This window comes from Ambystoma mexicanum, chromosome 2q, assembly GCF_040938575.1.
Source record: "Ambystoma mexicanum isolate Mex_15411 chromosome 2q, UKY_AmexF1_1, whole genome shotgun sequence".
Lineage (NCBI taxonomy): Eukaryota > Metazoa > Chordata > Amphibia > Caudata > Ambystomatidae > Ambystoma > Ambystoma mexicanum.
Genome location: NC_090924.1, coordinates 850,016,778 through 850,036,818, shown reverse-complemented (window position 1 = coordinate 850,036,818; position 20,041 = coordinate 850,016,778). Strand labels below are relative to the sequence as shown.

General features: G+C 49.6%; 1 protein-coding gene across 5 annotated transcripts in view; it reads left to right on the top strand.

Annotated features, from left to right (window-relative positions):
* The window catches only part of SVIL (supervillin), a 950,451-nt gene that overhangs the window by 652,330 nt on the left and 278,080 nt on the right, over positions 1–20,041 (top strand). For all 5 annotated transcript variants that reach the window (XM_069648084.1, XM_069648081.1, XM_069648082.1 and 2 more), the window contains one exon: positions 19,661–19,833. In XM_069648084.1, the coding sequence (XP_069504185.1) occupies positions 19,661–19,833 (173 nt within the window). The remainder of the gene's footprint in view (positions 1–19,660; positions 19,834–20,041) is intronic.

The following is a 20,041-nucleotide window of genomic DNA, read 5'->3' as shown; positions in this document are numbered from 1 at the left end:
TACAGTGAAGTCAGAGTTCCAGAGGATATCTTCAACAAGTAAGTATTGGCTTTAGAGTTAGTTCAGTGTTCAAGGTCTTTGCGGAAAACTCCCTATAGGCGTTCCGGCGTTGGACCTGGTCCCAAACACATGAATCACCCACTCAGCCTCACAGGATCTACACAAGACTCAAGGCAAGTATTACCCAAACCAACACAGTACCTTAGCAGAAAAGAGCTTCTCAGTGGATGCCTTCAGGATGCAGCAGCACATGATCCGGTCCTTGGGTTCGTGGTCAGCAGACTGAAGAAATGGACACTGAAGGAAAACTGTCAGCAGACGTCTTCAGAAAAGGCTTCCAAGAAAGGATTACTCGAGGCTTCTCCCGGCTCTGTGGGTTTGGCGCCCTTTTACAGGAACCAGATGAAGTACGAATATTGCAGGTTCGATTCTCTTCACTCTCTCGGCCCTGCACTCTGCTGAGGGGACTTCAGGAATTCGAGTCTTGTCTCTAGAGGTCCAGCAGGAGTCCACCAAAGTTTCAATGGGATTTGAACTTCGGAAAACCGTGCGCTGTGCTCAGGCTGCAGGTTCCCTGGTATTTGCGGGCTGCAGCCCAGGAAAGTCACAGCACATCGATGGATGGCTAGTTTTGCAAGTCCTCTTGAGACTAGTGGGTCTTCTGGGTAGGAGTCGTGTTCAGGACCCCCAGATCGGATGGAAGTAAGGGTCACATAAGGCTCCAGTTACACAGCAGGCTCTCCGGTCATTGGAAATAGTTACAGCTGTCATTTCTTCATCTTCCTCTTAGGATTCAGCTCTAGTGGTCGACTTGTCACCAGCTTCCAGCATCAGAGTATTTATCAGGCACTATAGCACAACTTCTGCATTCTCTCCCTGCAGTTTACAGAAAAGGGCATTCTTGCTGTCCAATCACGACAGCCAGCCCTGCAATGGGAACTGGTTCCTTTCAGGCAAAGTGAAAGACAATGGGCCGCAGAGTTTTGCGCTCCTCTCTCGCTTCCTGCCTTCTCAGTCACTCGGGAGCCTCAGCGGGGAATACAAAGGACTCCCAGTGAAGACCGAATTACAGCCAAGATCTTTCTTGCCTAGAACGGCAGAAGAAGACCTAGGAAAGAACAAAGATACTTTAAAATGGTGAAACAGGAGGAGTCCACCACTCTAGAAGAATGGGGACTCTCCTATGCATTACGTCACTGATTTGACTGCGAGTTATATGACGGTCATTAAGGTAAAACAACTGTAACCAGACATTCAGGTAAACTTACAATTGTAACAACAATGTTAGTGGGGAAGTAAGGAAGGGAATACATTGTATCTCCTCAGCACTCCACATAAGATGGGGTGTACTGGCTCATTTAGAATAACTGTACAGGGGATGGGAATTCCACTTTACCTCTTGGGAACAGTAGTTTACCCAAGAAATAAGAATAAAAAAAGGAAGTCCAAAGAGGCAACACAGTCTAAGCCCAAAAGTTATAGGAAACTATATAACTCCAATCACACACTATGGAGAGACATATATAAAAAGGTCACCCATAAAGAGTAAAAGACTAGATGGGGGTATGTGGGGGGAGATTCACACTAACCTAGGACTAAGGGAAAAAACAATCACAAAGTCCAACAAAGTCCTGGGGTTGACAAAGGTCAGGTAGATTAATCACCGAAATGAAAATCTTACCCAACACAAGGAATACAGATTTCACAGATAACATAACTAACAAGTGTACAGTTCATAGTTGCAGGAAGTTAATGTTCTAAAATATGGCAGTCCCCATATTAACCAGTACTTCTGTGGAAAGGTCCTGGTTTCTATGGGTCTTCTTTGGCTTAGCGCTACAGGTTAGGAAAAGGGCCTGGGAGGTCAGTGAAGTGTTTTAGTATGGCCAAGACAAGCTTATAACTCAAAGGTATGTGATCGGAGGCCAAGAGGACTCTGTGTATGCAGATCACTAAGCGGGCCTGGCAAGTGCTAATATGCCCCAGCTCGTAAATTCTAAAACAAAAATTGGGCAAACACCTAGACTCTAATTGCATGCAACATCGCTTAGAAGCATTTGAGAGGGTGGGTGATGTTCTGCATCCCATTCAAAATACTAGGGATGAAAAGGGGGGTGGCGCAGGAAACATCTGCTGTTCAGCCCTGCCTATACTCCTGTTACCCTAGTGGGAACTCATGCGCTGCCTTATCTAAAAAAAAGAAATCCGGAAAAAGGTATATTGACTGGATGTGTCGTGCTAACATGTCACCAGGTATACTATATCACTTCACCTCATTCCCACATCTCATACTAACAGATTCAAGCACAGCCCTAGTACGATATCAATTGAGCAGTAAGAAGTGCTGTTGTTGTGCTTCATCCAGAAACACTTGAGAATATCGTACTGATTGGTAAAAGGCCCTCCAGATTCCGTCTCACTGAAACCGGACGATGCACATAGAGATGGCATTCCACCATTTGCCACAAGATACAGTTTTGCTTAATCTTCGGGGGTTAAGTAAACTACACCTTCCAAGCTGATTAAGTTGGTCTTTAGTTCATTAGCTTTTCTTCTTTTTTTTCTTTTCTCAAAATTGTTCACCCAGACTATCGGCTATTAAAGTTGTGTATTGTTAGAGATAATTTTCTGGGTCTCGCATGACGAGGGAATGAGGCTGATATGAGGCAAAGTTATGTATACCGCGTGACAAGTTAGCACCACGCATCCTGTGAATTTACTTTTTTCGTATTTCATTTAGATAAGGTGGCACATCGCCACCAACTAGGGTAATTGAAGTATAGGCAGGGCTAAATAACAACTGTTTCCTGTATCCTTCTTTTCACCGCTAGTATTTTGAATGGGATGCAGACCCTCGCCCCCTACTCGAATGCTTACATGCAAGGTTGCATGTAATCATAGTTTAGGTGTTTGACAATTTTTGTTTTAGAAATTCTTAGTTAGTTGCCCTTGAATCTACCATAGTATGTTCGAAGGTTAAATGGAGTTCCATCATACGGGCTGTGAGGAATGTCCTACCCTTCCACTTGCTAGTTTTAAGCCTGTCTTGTAGCAGCCTGTTTTCCTTGGCCGACATGAGTTGCTTGGTGGGATAGTTTTGTTTCAGGTTGGGTCCCATATGTGGGTCCCTTGTATTGTGTTCTGTGTTAGGCATGTGACTTTCTGAGATGTTTTCTCTTCCTCAGTAGCAGTTTGATGCCTTGATGACCAGTGGAGATGTTTGTGTCGTAGTACCAGACGTACTGGCCAATGTTCGAGATAAATACAGTGTATTTTGGTTTTGATGACCTGGTAGAGTATGTTGCAGTAATCCAAATGAGATGGGACCAGGGATCTGGTTAACTCAATTTCATGATTTATTTCCAGTAGTCTTATGACCTTTCTGAGCAGAAGTAGTTTAAGTTGTAATGCGTGTGAGATTTAATTTATTTGCGGTATGAAAGATGTATTGTCCAGAATGGCACGCAGATTTTGTACTTTGTCAAAGGGTTTTCTACATTGCTTATATAAGGTTATTCTGTGGCTGACATGGCAACCTGTTTTTCTGTCCTGCTAGTGTTTAGGCAAAGCTTTTGTGGGACCTTCCATTCTTTGGTGGTTATGAAGCAGTTTGTAATGTGTGGGTTACTGGGATGATTGGACATCAGCATGTATCTATAGGTTGTTTGTAAATATATTCAGTAGGTCTGTGAGAGGCTTCATGTATATGGTTCAGTGAGAGTGAACCCCAGAGGTACTCCTGTCTCTAGTGGGGTTTGTGAACACGACTGTGTACAGTTGGACCTTTGCTGGTCTGGCTTGCTGTATCTTTGATATCATGAAAGTCTGTATGTGTTTTTAGGAGCAGGTTGTGCTCCACTCTGGTGTAGGTTGCTGATAGCACAAGATGGGTAAGGATCACAGGTATGTTATTATCCTCTGCTTTTAGAATGGATGTATTCTTTCATGAAGAAGTGGTTCCAGTTCTTCGAGATCTAAAGCCAGGTTGATGTTCATACAAGAGCTTGTTGTCACTGAATTAGGTGAATTGGGCAATGGTTATCTTCTCCATTATTTTGGCAACATAAAGAATGAAAGGCCCATAGTTGAGGGGAAAAAAACAGGCTATGTTTGTTTTAGTTTTTTTTAGAAGGAAAGGGTGCTGAATGTGACATATTTTAGGTTAGATGGTGTTGTCCACAAAGTGAAGGAATACACTGGTTTGCAATTTTGGGGGCCACAAAGTCCATGTTCTCCCTGAGTAGCATAGCTGGACATGGAAGAGTTTTTTTCTACTGATGAAATTCGTGACTGACATTTGGCAAAATAGAGTTGGGTTCAGACATCCCCTCGCTCATGATGGATTAAAGTGGGGGGTTGTTGGTGCCCATCTTTTGGGCATTGATTATATTTTGGATGTCTTGGATTTTTCAGCTGAATGAATGGACCAGTAGGTGTTTAAGTGGATGTCTTATGCTCTGGTGGGAAATCACGCTGTGAATTACTCTTACGTCGTGTACCCTTACCACCGTACTGCATGGCCATCCCTTCCAAGGGATGGGAGACGGAACCTTTTTCACCAGAAAAAAACCTTTTTCCCCTTTAAATTTAGAGGCGCGGTGCGGCCCTGGGAGCATGCGCTACCCTGACTCCACCCAGCGGCGCCACTCCTCAGTCCCCTTTTCCGCATCGACGGAAATGGGCCGATTTCACCAGTGCTCCTGGGTTTGGCTTCGGCCATGTAATACCACACGCTCTTCCCCGAATTCTTATTTCATCTTTTTGTCTTCTCTTTGTCATTCAGGTACTCGGTCCTTCGGCGTCCCGCTCCTCCCTGGTGCATATCGACTTCAGCGGGCTTCAGCAGGTGTCCAGCCTGCAAGGGGCTCTTCCCTACATCTGACCCCCACGCTCATTGTCTTTGCTGCCTTGGCCCTGACCACAGCTGGCACTGACTCCATGCATACTGAAGAGCAGGCTAGCTAGGTGGAGGGAGCTCTTCCAAAGATCGCCTTTAGAGGACTTGAAAAATGCTGTCAAGCAGAGAGAGAGGTCCAAAGGGGGGCTGCTATTTTCCATCGCACCCCATAAGGGCGACTCCTTCCCGAGGAAACACCCAAATGGGAGGAACCTCTCGGGTTCTAGTATCAGCACACGCACTGAGGCTAGTCCAGCTACCGGCTTCACGGGCTGAGGGGGTCATCGGACCCTTTGGGAATCGGTGCTGATGGACTGCAAGGTTCTTTTACCGGGTGTACACCCAAGGGACAAAGCCCTAGTACCGGCTCAATGTCCGAGGTGCCTGCACGCAGCACTACCGGAGACAATGCAGACGGCAAAATGATTTCCAGGCCTAAACCTGAGGTGCAGGGTAGGCCTCAGGCTCCACCACCAAGAGTCTTGGATGAAGCCGGGCCCAGGGAACCATTCATCAGGACTTTGGCACGTGGCACACAACTCACAAAATGGCCACTGCGCCAGAAAACATGGAACTATTACAGCAACTTAGGAGATGTAACCGCGCAACCAACAAAGAGGGGTGAATGAAATGAAAGGGATACATAGTCTTCCTCTCATTTCTTACAGCTTCACCTAATGAACGGTACTGGATCCCCAGCTACAAATAGATAGAAACACACATTAAAACCATGAAATTAAGTGCATAATACATGTGGAAAAAGTGTAAAGAAGGTATACACCAGACTAAAAATAAAAAGAATGGCTTCATAACATAAAGCTATTAAAAATCACAGGTCCCATTTTTTTTTTTTAAATGTATATATATGCTCCTGTCGTTTTGAGATACCAAGAACATGACAAGCAGCACTGAGATGTGGTGTACACCCAGTGGATGCGGGAGTGGGGGGCATAAGGTGCATAGATATATAAAAGAAATCGGTTCCCTCATTCCATAAAACAACTTCATCCCTTAGATTGAGCTGGGTGCCCTGCTGAATCTGACGGTTGGATGACTGATTGCCAAAGCGTTTAAAAAATTGGTCCTAAAGAAGATGACTCCAAAAACAAGTCATTGAAACCGGTCGACCAGACACTACGCAGATATCTCCGAATTACGAGATGCCCAAAAATTATTATCATCAATAACCAGTTTCTAAATGACATGACAAGTGGTCCTAGTTGGATCTATAATGCCCTTTTCAATTACTGTTTAAGAAATGCAATAATGGATATTGCGAATGTATCATGCTGATGTGAAATAAGCAATTCACATATTGAATACTAAGGAAAACATCCAGTGAGTGAGTGCTCTCACTTTCTATTTTATGAATCAAAATGAATTATATGTCGAGCAGATTCACGGAGGGTTAATACATTATATAGTCCTACACCATTTGTGAATAGTCCCATGTGAACTGCTCCATACATACCGCATCTCAATCATGCGACTGGTTCACAAATTGTGGGTTTTATTAAGAATGTTACTCTTATTGTAGCAATAGGGGAAGTTCACTCTCCTTTCTATCCTGTTAGATAGGCGGCACACCAGCATAACCCGGTTCCATGTAATGCCGCCACAAAAATCTCGCCATGCAAAATATAGCCGAAAAATGGCCGTTTTTTGCCCCTATCCCCATATATATGGTCATCCATATAATATCGCTGCAACCTTTTCCCAGCGATATTATGTACGGCGACCGTATATATGGGGATAATATTACCTGATACCCATAACCCAGGGTGAGAACATCACGGAGGGACAGTGTTCTTCTGACTAGGGTGAGATGCAGGGAACTCAATAACAGATATTACAAATTATGTCAAAAACGGACTCTGTACCTGTTCTTGTTTTGTGTTATACAGCGATCGGGGCCTACAGCAATTTGGAGGAGGAGGTCTTCTCCTCCAACCTGATTGTCAAGAAACATCTTGCGGGAATGTCCAGGCTTTACCCGCCTATGAAGAGGCCACACCCCGTTTGGGACCTCAATGTGGTGTTGGGCGCCTTGACGCACAAACCATTTGAGCTACTGGCATCTGCGGACATCAGGCCGGTCACCATTAAGATTGCTTTGCTGTTGGGACTTGCCGACACTTGCAGAGTCAGCGAGATCCATGCTCTGGTGGCCTTAGAGCCTTGCACCGCTTTCCCCAGGGATAAGGTGGTCCTGTGGACTCACCCGGCATTCCTACCTAAGGTACCCTCTGCATTTCATCTAAACGAGGAAATAGTCTTACCTACGTTCTTTGCTGACCCCAAGGACGGGGCTCAGTCTTGCTCTGTCTGGATGTCAGACACACTCCGAAATTCAATCCGGACAGGACCAAGAACTTCTGCAAGTTGGACACACGTTTTGTCACGTTTGGGGGCTCCAGACCCGTTTGTCAGGCATCCAAGGCTTCTATTGCACAGTGGATGGCTGCAGCCATCAAAGAGGCCTATGAAGGGCAGCACAAGCCACTGCCAGCCAACATGCATGCTCACGTGGTCCGAGCCAATGCCACTGCGATCGCCTTCCAGTGGCAGGTTCTGTGGCAAGTCATAATCAGCTCGGCTACCTGGGCCACCCCTTTGGCTTTCTGTAAGCATTACTGTTTGGATGGCGACTCTAAATATAACACAGCCTTTGGACAGGCGGTTCTAAGGAACTTATTTGCTTAAGGAGGGTCTCCACTCCACCCTGGGGCTACATTTAGTTGTAATTCCAATGCAGTATGGAGGAAGGGGGTGGGACGTAAGAGTAATTACAAGTTACTGACCGTAGGGACTAACATACTCTTAGTGTCCTTTCCTTCATGCATCCCACCATCTCCCCCCCTATTAATACTGGTGTCATTAGGCAATGTTAAATATTGTCGACGTGTCAATGGGGACTGAGGAGTGGCGCCGGTGGGCGTAGTCAGGGTAGCGCATGTTCCCAGGGCGGAACCCCTGCGTGCCTCTAAATTTAAAGATTCTGTCTCCCATCCCTTGGAAGGGACGCCTGTGCAGTATGGAGGAAAGGGGACGTTGGCCACTACGGGGAGTAACTTGTAATTTATCGCCCACCAACCATGATCAGTTTTAAGGAGAATTCTCTTTTCTGTGTTAATTCCCTTCTACCTTGGAGACCCCAGCTCTTTTGCTGGACTTAAGGACTTTTAATTTTCATCCTGGAGTGAGTGAGACCCTTTTCTCACTCGTATTTTTCTCCAGCATGGGGTCTGGCATGGATTCACATGCTCATGAATATTCCCAGTCGTCAGGCTGGGAATCCTCGGTAAAGAAAACACCAGTATCAGTTTCCGTTCCTGATCTGTCTTTCGTAGTAGTAACCAATCACTGATCTCTGCGTCATACTGACCACAGCCAATGACTGCCCTCTACCTAAGCCCCGCCTCTGACAGCCATCTTCAGATTTTTACCGCACGTTCAAGTGTTGGGATCCTCGTGCTATTGCTCTCGAGCGTTAGTGCTATTTTTCACGTTTTTTCTCAAAAACTTCGTTTTTTCGGTCAAAAAGAGCCTCAAGCTCCACCGACTCTTCATCCGATCAACGGGGACCCATATCGGATTCGTCTACGCCCCTCAAGGGTGAAGATTTCGTCGAGCTACGCTTTTGGAGGACTCCAGAAGTTTCTCAGGCCCATCTCGGACATGGCCCAGGAGAAGGGAAGCTCGACGCCCGGAAAGCTGTTCAGGGTCTGCCCTGGATGCCAGCTTCAGAATGTCTTTAAGGAGGACGAACACTCCCTTTGTCTTTACTGCCTACATGAGGACAAGACGCACGTGGAGAAGGACTGTGCGTTTTGCAGCAATATGTCGGAGCGGACCATGAAGGACCGCCATCAACGTCTCGCCAACTGGCTGGAAGGGAAGAGCCCGTCAGGCGAGAAGAAGAAGAAGTCCGAGCGGTCTTCTAAGACCTTTGAGGACGCCCCGGCGACGGGGGTCCAACACAAGGCCAAGCACCGCGAGTCCACTGGCACCGGGAGCGCCGAACGGTCGGGCTCTACGGGCGCCAGGCAGGGCGCATCCTCCCCGGCACCATCAACCACGAGCCAACGCTCTGGTTCGGGTAAGAGGAAGGCCGAGCAACCGGCGAAGCTCCTGGAGAGGCCCCGGTCGAGCTCGAAGGCCCCATCGGAGGGAGAGCGAGGCAGTGTCCCCCCCCCCCCCCAAGGAGAAGGCGGTGAGCGCACCTAAGGTGGTGAAAGCCTTAATCCATCCGGCCAAGGCCTCTATCGAGACAGTCACGGCGGCCCTGGCTCAGCCTGTGGAGGCTACACCAGTGGTGGCGACCTCGGGGCTCAGAGTCTCCCTGCCACCGCGGAGGGAGTCCTCTTTTATGCCCATCGACATGACCCCCGTAAAACCTCCGACGGAGAAGAAAAAGGGGGGGCAGGAGGTCGTCGTGGATTCGGCCTCAACCTCTGAGGAAGAGCTGATCGAGGTCTTAAGCCACGGCGTTGGCATGGAAGAAGACCAGCCCGTCGGGAGGGATCCCGACGTAGGAGACGATGATATCGTCGAGGGTGCCGACGGGGCCCCTGACCGCCCGTCCTACTCCCCTCAACCAGCGCCGCAAGACAACTCGGCGGCCATTTTGTTGGCTATACAGTCCTTATGCTCGGAGATGAGGACGAGACTGCCGTTACCACCAGCGGAGGAACCGCTCCCGACGGGGGACCCGGAGCCAGGCCCTTCTGGGAGCCCTCCCCCTAAGAGAAGAAGGATTCACCCTCCACCTCCTTTTCAGCCCTCGCGCCCTGTTCAGCCCTCCTCCCCGTCCACGACTCGTGGGGATGATACGGGGACTGACACGGCCGCGACAGGTATGGACGACGAGGTTTACGACGAGGATCTGCCGTCGTCACCTCCCACCCGGGCATCCCCGCCCGACGAGATTGGATCGTTTCACTCCATGATCGCCAGGGCATCCGAGCTCTTCCAGCTCTGCCCGGAGGAGAAGAAGAAGGAAGGTTTCCTTTATCAACGGCGCGAGGCCAAGAGGAAGACGGTCCTCTCCGTGCCTCTACTGGACGATATTTGGGATGAGGGCCTGGCCCTCCTCAAGAACCCATCCACGACGCCGGCTAGAAGGGATCGGTACGAGAAGAAGTACCGGGTCCCGGACGCGGCCCCCTTGTGCCTCCGGGCACAGCCGACCCCGGACTCCGTCGTCTCCGCGGCGGCCAGGAAGAAAGCGGGGGGGAGGGGTGCGGCCTCCACGTCGACTTCCCCGCCGGACGGCGAGGGAAAGAAATTGGATACGATGGGGCGCAGGGTCATCTCGTCTGCAGCGACGACGATTAAGGCGGCCAACGCCTTGGCTATCGTAGCCCGCTACGACAGGGAGCTGTGGTACAAACTGGCCCCCGACAAGAGGGCGGATGCCCTAGAGATCTTGCAGGAAGGTGAGGTGGCATCGGACCACGCCATTACGATTGCGACGGACATTGCGGACACTGGATTTCGCCAGTTGGGCAACGGCGTGTGCCTTAGGCGGCATGGATGGCTCAAGGCTACTGACTTCCGTCAAGACGTGCAGACCAGAGTCTTGGACATGCCGTTCGATGGAAACAACCTGTTTGGGAAAACAGTGGACGATTCCCTTCAAGCCATCAAAGCAGACACGGAGACGGCCCGAGCTCTCGGGGTTCTCCAGCAACGGCGGCCGCCCTTTCGGAGCGGCGGAGGCAAGGTCGCCTCCAAAGGTTCCGGCGGCGGATTTTCCACCTACCGTCAAGCGGCCCGTTCGTCGTCGCAGGAAGCTTACAGGGGACGAGGCAAGTCAGGCGGCCCCCACCGAAGCACCCCGGTGGGAGGCCGGCTGGCGGGCTTCGTCAGCGTGTGGGAGTCCATCTCCACCGACCGTTGGGTGCTGGACGCCCTAGCCCAGGGCCACGCGCCCGAGTTTCAAAGAAGGTGCCCGCGTGCCCCCCCTGTGGCCAGGAAAGAACTTCACGTCCCTCAACTTCTCTTAGAGGTAAAGGCTATGCTCAGGACAGGCGCCATCGAACTCGTCCCAAAGAGGCTTCGGGGCTCCGGAGTTTACTCAAGATACTTCCTCGTGAAGAAGAAGACGGGAGGATGGCGTCCCATCCTGGACCTACGTCGACTGAACAAATTCATCAAGGCACAGAAGTTCCGGATGGTCACCCTCCAACACGTCCTGGGTCAGCTGGAGGAGGGCGATTTCCTGTCGTCGTTGGATTTGGAGGATGCCTACTTCCATATTCCCATCCTAAAGGGACACCGAAAGTTTCTCAGGTTCGTGGTCCAAGGGCGTCACTATCAGTTCAGAGCCCTTCCCTTCGGACTAAGGTCGTCACCCAGGGTGTTCACCAAGTGCCTCGCACCGGTGGCGGCGCAGCTGCGCCGAGAGGGGATCCACGTCTACCCCTACCTGGACGACTGGCTCATCCGAGCCAAGACGAGGGAGCTCGCCGTGGAACACACGGCAAGGACCGTCCAACTTCTCACGGACCTGGGATTCTCCGTAAACTACGCCAAGTCCCACCTGGTGCCCGCGCAAGACGCACTGTTTCTGGGAGCGAAGCTCGACAGTGTCGCTTCTGCCCTCCCCTTCGGAGGAGAGGACGAGGGCCATTCTGGGCAAGATGCAACGGATGCTGGTTGCGGACGCAGCCAAAGTGAGGTCCATCAAGTCCCTCCTCGGAATGATGTCTTCTTGCATTTACCTCATCCCCCTGTGCAGGCTCCGGATGCGCCCGTTGCAGGAGTTCCTGGACGCGCGCTGGATCCAGACGACGGGCAGCTTCGAGGAGAGGATCTCACTCGACGAGAGTTTCCGACGAGCGATCCGGTGGTGGGGTGCCCGCGCGCATCTGACGGCGGGCATGGAATTCCAGACCCGCAGCCCACCAGGAGACAGTGACCACGGATGCCTCCCTAGAAGGGTGGGGAGCGCACACTGAAAATCTGCACGCGAGAGGCCTTTGGCTCCCGACGGAGAAGTCCCTCCATATCGACGTCCTGGAGCTCCGTGCAGTGTTTTGGGCCCTCCGGTCCTTCCTTCCGTCCCTCAAGGGCAAGGTGGTGAGGATCTTCACCGACAACACCACCACCATGTTCTACATCAGGAAACAGGGCGGAACCAGGTCCCCAGCCCTGTCCAGGGAGGCCCAGGATCTGTGGCATTGGGCCGTTGCCCAAGGGATGTTTCTGGTGCCGTCTCATCTGGCAGGGATAAAAAACACCATCGCCGACTCACTCAGCAGGGAGCTGCGCTCGTGCCACGAGTGGGAACTACAACAGGATCTAGTGGACCACCTCTTCCCAGATCAATCTGTTCGCGACGGCGACGAACTCCAAGTGCCGGAGGTTCGCCAGCAGGTTTCCCCAGCCGAGGAGCATGGGCGATGCTTTCTCGTTCCCCTGGGAGGGCCTGTTTCTATACGCGTTCCCTCCATTGCCATTGCTGATCCGGCTCATCAACCAGCTCAAGAGGTCCCGGTGCAGGATGATCCTCATCGCACCTGCGTGGCCGAGGCAGATATGGTTCCCGGACCTTCTGAATTTGTCAGCGTCCCCGTCAATCAAGCTGCCAGTGGACGCGGATCTGCTCTCCAGGGAAGGAGTCGCCATCCTCCATCACGACCCGAAGTCGCTGAACTTGCAGGCCTGGCTCCTGCAGCGTTAGAGTTTGGAGGATACGACATACCGGCCGACTGCAGAGAGGTTCTTGCAAAGGCCAGGGCGTCCTCAACTCTTAAATGCTACGGACACAAATGGAAGAGGTTCTCTGTCTGGTGCCACGCACAGAAGATTAACCCTCTGCGGATTACGGCTCCCCAAGTACTGCCGTACCTACTGACGCTGGCCAAAGCTGGACTGGCGCACGCGTCCATCAAGATTCATCTTGCTGCGATCTCCCGATACACCAGAACCACGGGGCGGACGTCCTTGTGGTCTCATCGTCTGGTGAAAGAGTTCATGAAGGGACTGTTCAGATCGTTCCCGCCGGTGAAGGCTCCGGCTCCGGCGTGGGAGCTCAACGTGGTGCTGACCAAGCTCATGGGAACTCCGTTCGAGCCTCTGCACTCGGCCCCGTTGGAGCCTCTGCACTCGGCCCCGTTGAAGTTCTTGTCGTGGAAAACAGCGTTTCTTGTGGCCATCACCTCCGCACGACGGGTGGGAGAGATCCAGGCCCTTTCCTGCAAGGCCCCGTACTTGACTTTTCGTGACACGAGGGTAGTGCTCAGGACGCACCCCTCCTTCATGCCCAAGGTGCCGTCGGATTTCCACCTCAACGAACCCTTGGTGTTGTCTGTTTTCTTCCCGTCGCCTTCGTCGCCGGCTGAGAGGACTCTGCACTCGCTGGATGTGGCTAGAGCGCTGAAGTTCTACGTGGACCGCACCAAGGGTTTTCGGAAGACGTCACAACTCTTTGTCAACTTTGGACCTGTCAATCAGGGGAAGGCTCTCTCGAAGGCTTCCATTTCCAGATGGCTCTCCGGCTGTATCATGTACTGTCATCGGTTGGCAAACCGACCCCTGCCTGGCCGTCCGAGAGCCCATTCCACCAGAGCGATCGCAGCTACCACAGCGTTCCTATCTGGTGTGCCCTTGCTGGACATCTGCAGGGCTGCTACGTGGAGGTCGATGCACACCTTCACGAAATTCTACTGTGTCGATCGTGATTCCAGGGAGGAGTCCAGGGTCGGCCAAGCAGTGCTGCGCAACCTGTTCGCCTAAGGTGAGCCTGGTGAGGAGGTAAGATTTGCTTAATGTTGAGTTTGATGTAATGCTTAATGTTGAGCCTTTGCCACCTCCCGTGGTTGTGCATGTGTGTACTGCTATGTATTCTTTATTCATGAGCATGTGAATCCATGCCAGACCCCATGCTGGAGAAGGAACAAGTTACTTACCTGTAACTGTTGTTCTCCAGCATGGGTCTGGCATGGATTCACATGCGAACCCTCCCGCCTACCCCTCTGCGGCTCTTCACTTGGTCATACTGCCACTTCACGTGCTACCAAATCTGAAGATGGCTGCCAGAGGCAGGGCTTAGGTAGAGGGCAGTCATTGGCTGTGGTCAGTATGACGCAGAGATCAGTGATTATTTACTACTACGAAAGACAGATCAGAAACGAAACTGATACTGGTTTTTTCTTTACCGAGGATTCCCAGCCTGACGACGGAGAATATTCATGAGCATGTGAATCCATGCCAGACCCATGCTGGAGAACAACAGTTACAGGTAAGTAACTTGTTCCTTATCTGATTTGGACTCTGTGTTTCTGTCGGTTTTGGAGTCTGACAAACTCCATAGGCATCAACATTTTGTATTGTGATCCACAGCACCTTCAGTGCAGTCTCCCAGGGAAGTCCTTTGGATTTCTCTTAAGGTTTAAATACCTTCTCTTGGATAAAATACTGTTTCCAAGAGTAGTAAAGTAAACTTGACTTTACTTACCTTTTTCTCTTTGTAGACCCAGCACACACATCTTATGTGGAGTACTGGGGGGTTACTTAGTATCCCCTTTGTCTACTTTCTCATGTAACATTGTTATGTTACCCTCACTACAATTAATGCTGGTGGCAGTGGTTTCATTTTCCTACCATTGTGCGTTTTTACGGCAGGCTGAATCCTCAGCTGCAATATTGCACCCATGGGTGTCCATTTTGTCGAAATGGCTATGGCCTTCTTTTTTATGCCATTTCCTGCTTCCGAGGTCCTTCTTGGGTTTTACTCTGTGCGCCAAACCAGGTTTAGTCTTTGTTTTCTTTGGCAAGATTCACGGGTGAAGCCCGCCTCTGGCTCCAGCGTGTCTGGCAGGGCAGGTAGCGAGGGAGGTTCCCGAAACTCCCTGTGCTTAGTCTCCTTGGTTACAGGAATGCACCCAAAGGTGATTGGCTTGCTGGCTGGCTGTCCTTGGACAGCCACCCTGCTGTGTGAGTGACAGCTAGGCTGCAAATGAATGGGAGAAACCTGCATAAAAGGTGAGGTCTTTTGCAAGAAAGGCAGAGTCGAACACTGGACAAAGGAATGGAAGAAGAAACTGGAAGAGAAGCTCGCTGCACCCTCCTGGACCGTTGGTTTGCCTGGTGAAGCACTGCTGAATCTTTGTATCGACTAGAGAAGCCCGGAGTGGACGACTTGTTCCCTTGGGTTGGTGGGACTAACTGACCCCAAGACTAACTTGATTGGAACCCCTCTCCCTGCTGGCTCTACCTTTTTGCTACTGCTGGAACCGAGTGCAGGGGACAAGAACACCAGGAACGAGTGCATAGTCTTTAAGCCGGACCCAAGCTCCAGGAGGATCCTGAGGACCCTCCCGAAGCAGGGTGACCCAAAAGCAAGGGGAGCCCACAAGGTGTCCAAGAACCACAGTGGTGCTATTTGCTGGTAGCTGAAACCGCGAAGTGCTGCTCATCTAGAGTAAGCCCATTGCTGCCGCCGACCTTGAAAACGCAGTGAAGGAGTCCCTAGACATCCTCCCTCTTGTCCCCACGACTGAGGCCCAGGAACACAGGATCTGCAGGACTGCAACAGGAACAGAAGCCAGCTGGATCCTTTTTCTTCAGAACTAAGGTACTGTCTAACTAGGGTTACTTACCTCTTTTTGTTTGTAGATTGCTGTTACGCTCACCTGGTATCCACGGGGGCGCCACACGATACTTTGTGGAGGGCAAAGCGCCATCTCGGGTCGCGTCTCTGCTTGGTTATGTGCCAGACATTGGGTAGCGCCTACAACAGGAAAATGGAGGGTTAAGATACTGGTTCTGTGATGGGTGGACTCCCACCTCCCTCTGGTCCAAATCCCCTCAGTTGGGGTTATTGCTCACCTTAGGTTTTTTGCGTTGAACTCTCCGTCCTGCATCTCTGTGCAGGGGCATGTGGTTGGTGCGGGCGTTCCGTGGACCTAGTTGCTTCACTGGTCTGTGTCCCCTTATGTCCGGTCCAGACCGGCTGCGACTCCGACTCTGCTTGCTGTCTTCCAGGTGAGTTATAATGTCTTTTCCGTCTTTATTCTGTCTTTCTTTCCCTCTGTTTTCCCTGTCTTCTCGGCGTCTTGCTCCACTACGCTGTTTCCCAACAATGTCTTTGTTTTCACAGGGATGGTTGCGATCTTGGAGTTGCTGCGCCGATGGTGAAGACCACAGTGAGTTATTGATGCGAAGAGCGCTGCGCTGTTTATTGGTGTTATTTGCTAACCGGTGTTCTCTTCTTTGTACAGGTTGCGGTGATGTTCCGGAGTGATGAGCGATCGAAGCGCTGCTTGCCCAGGTAAGTGCTTTGTTAATGCTGACCTTGTTCCTTCTCCCTTGCAGGCTGCGGTCAAACCCGGAGATGGGCGAGGTAAGAGAAGCACAGGGTGCTGCCAGGACACACTGCTTGCCCAGGTAAGAATTGTTATGAATGCTGTCCTTGTTTCTTTAACTTTGCAGGTTGCAGCGAACTCCGGAGATGGCCGGGGTAAGCAAAGTGCAGGATGGATTCAAGGCTGGTTACTTCACAGGTAAGTGTTCTTGCTCGCTAATGCTGTTCTTGTTCTTCCAGGTTATTAATGGAAATTGAATCATCTAGGGCTTCAGGATCGGGCCGCCGGAGAAGCAGATGAGCAGGAGCTGGACATGGTGAGCGTTAAGCTGCAGGAGTGCAGAATAACTCTAAGCATGTTCTGCTGTTTGGGTGTTGTTTAAATAGCCCAGGTAAAGTAGTTCCAGGCCCAGCCACACCCACAACACTAGACCACATGGCTCTGTTCTAAAGAACTTAGCTGTGTAATAGGCCTCCATGTTGGATTAAGGTCCAAAACTGGTATTGCTTTATTCCTGATAATGAGCCTGGTGCCAAAGGCGCCAGGACTGACTCCATGTATGTTTCTGATGGAGTTTTAAGGCCCTTGGGGCCATTGTGAAGGGCTTTAACCCCACTGCTGCCAGGGGGCTGTTATACCTGAGGGGGTCAGTGGCATGGATCGTGACACTTGTCCTCACTTGAGACTTGCATTTGCTGCCCTTTGCAGAGGTGCTTGCGGCCCAACAGTGATTCTTTTGTACAAAAGCTCTATGTAACATTTTGCAAGAATTTTGTGCTATCTTCAAGCGGTGCATCAGCTCCCCTAGACTTTGTTCATTTGACTCCATGCAGACTATTCTTACACTCTGACCTGGTGCTTATCTGTCCCTCCAAAATGTCATACATAAGTTACTTATATAGCTTGGAAAGGGTTAACCTATATTTCACTGGGGGATTGTAAAGTACTTGCCTGTTCAGAGAACTTGTTCATCTTTGTGTCCTCCCCTAACCTTTTCCTTTTTCCACAATCTCAGTTGTGCATTTAAGTGTCAAAGTGATTATATCAATGTCCAGTGTCCGAGCAATTGAAGTCACCTCAGGGTGTATGAAGTGTGTGACATCCCAAAAGGGTATCTTCTTACTTAACTGAAGGAGTGTATTTTTTAAGTATATTTTATTGTTGCATATTGCCCTTTCTAACGAAGGCTTATTTTAAAACAGACTGTTAAATTAATAAATCATTATTTTAATAGGAACCCCGAGTATAAGTGTTGTTTGAATACTTGTCACTGTGAATCTCTATGTTGCACCTCTACAGCTCACATTGACCCCTCTTGAGATAAGTCTGGCTGCTCAGTCACTCTACCAACTTATGTAGTACAGACCTATACCAAGGTTGGGTTCCCTATTGCCAAGAGGACAAGGCTGGTGTAGTCTCCCACAGGGTTGCTGCATGCCACCCTGGATCTCAGCTTTTAGTCCTTGCCAGACTCTTGCTTCCCGTCTATTCACTTGGTCTCAGACTTCTCCCGGGGGGGCCTGAGAAATAGCACCCAATCGGCTTGCATTTCTTTTTGTCCCTTTTTATTGTTGTGTCTGTCAGTATTTAAGGCTTAGCCTTCAGGTTTGTAGCTCTTTCTGGCTTTTTGTCGGCTCCTCCTCTCTCCGCAGGATTAACTCTGACACTCCCGTCATCAAGCTCAGCAAAGCCAAATTAACCTAGAGGTGTCACTCCCAGTGTGAACGTCTTGTTTTGAAAAACGTTTAACCTCACAATTTAGTAATTGCTTTTGTACTGCCTGCCTCCTAGTCCAAGTACCACATTTTCAAAAGGCATTTCTTTAAAAGCAAACTCATTTTTTTTTACTTTTGAGGGATTTGTGTTGGTGCAATATTTTTTCTTTAATATGTCGGTTTACAATGTTGATCACGATCTCTAAATGAAATTGAATTTCTTAAACTGTATCATCTCTGAAGGGAATCGTTGTGCTCCCGGTTAGCAAAACCTTTATTTACCTTATTATGCCACTTTTCTTTGTACTCAATATAAACTCTTGATTTGGTATATATAGTTGGGAACACTAGCCCCTTACCTAGTCTGGTTCTGGGTTTCGAAAGGCTATGAAAGACCCTAATATTTTACAATATCAGATCTTATTGCCTCATTTGATTTTCAACATTCAAATTAAATATAATTTTGACCAAAATACTGACCCCCGTATCTCACCCAAACTCTCTCTGGCTATTGAAGCTACTAGAGGTGAAATGTGTTACTTACACAAGAAACTGTGCTGCGAGGCTAATGCATTTTGTCATAGGTTGTAATCCCAACCCATAGTGAGAACTTTGGTTCAGCATGCCTGTAAAAGTGAGAGGGAAGGGATAACTTGGAGGTTTATATGTCTACAAAGTGTTATGATGGGATGAAAGTCAGTCAATGAATCTCCTTTTCTAGGAAAGCCAAGTTCCCCCGAGTCCAGGGCCTAGTGGAGGTTTGAATAGTCCTTAGCTATCACACTCTAATCGGTGTCCAGCAAAGTCACTGATGCTCATGTAGTTTTAGTGCCTCATCACACGCAGTGATTATTTGGGTCTGGTTCTTCAAGCAGGCGTTGTCCTTCCATGTTTCTCTTTGCCTTTGCCTGCTTCATTTGAGACTGTGGGTGTCCACTGGCAGTCATTTTCTCCTTTTGGTTCTTAGTGGTCGTCCTGGTTACTCTGAGCAAAAGCTGTAGTTCCCCACTCGGCCCAGGGAATTCGCTTGGTGGGTTCTCCCACCCCCTTAAGAGCTATTATTACCGCTGCCAGGGTACTTCTCTGTAGTATTCCCTCCTCCCCCCCACCTGGGTTACTGAGGGTTATTAGCTTGGATCTGTGACCTTGCGAGTGCCACTAATGCTAAAAGCCCCGTCTGGCCTTACTCCCAGCTTCACTCTTGTGTATGGATTTAGCATCCTGTCTTGCTTCCTCATAAGGGATATTGTGACCACACTACCTTAATCTCATGTCCTGCAACTATCTGGCTGGCACTTGCCCTCTCTGGGCCCTGTCCTTAGCTGGCTGCCAATGATGTGGTCTATTTGGCTCTACTGCTTCCCCCTAACCCTCACTTGCCACCACTTTTTGCACACTTAATGTCTCTCCTGCGTTTCAGGAGAAGGGTACAGTCCCTACAGACTGACAGCAAGCTGCCTTCCCTGTGGGAAGTAAGGGTGAATTCTCTGACTCATGCCTAGTCAATGGTTTCAATGAGCCCCCCTGCCTCTCCCTTGGCACACCACACTGATCCAAGTTATTACAAATAGGGTTAATGAAAAAGAAGATTGCTGGAGGCTGTAAGAATAGTTCTCCTCAATGCTGCTCTTGTCATGGGTACTAATGTGAACAAACATTTAGATTTTTGGCTACGCAATTATTTTCATTTGTACAGGTGATTGCTGATTTAATGCTTTTTCTTTTTTGCATTGCAGACTAATCTCTGCGGTAGCTGAGCATAAACGTGCAGTGAGACCTATGCGCAATGTTCAAGCTTCAAGAAATCCTCTTAAAATGCTTGCCGCAAGAGAAGACCTTCTTCAAGAGTACACGGAGCAGAGGCTAAATGTTGCATTTGTGGAGTCCAAGAGAATGAAAGTGGAAAAAAGTAGGCTGTTGGATAATTATTTGTGTTTTGGATATTAGGTATGCGCTTCCTATAAGTCTAAGCTATTGTCATACGGAGTAGACCTGTACGTGATGGGCACTGTGCGGTGCGGGTGAGAACACAGCCTGCGGGGGAGGGCTATTTGGCTTTTTATCCACCTTTTGACTGTTAATTGCCATGTTAATTTTTTGTACCATGCTAATTACTG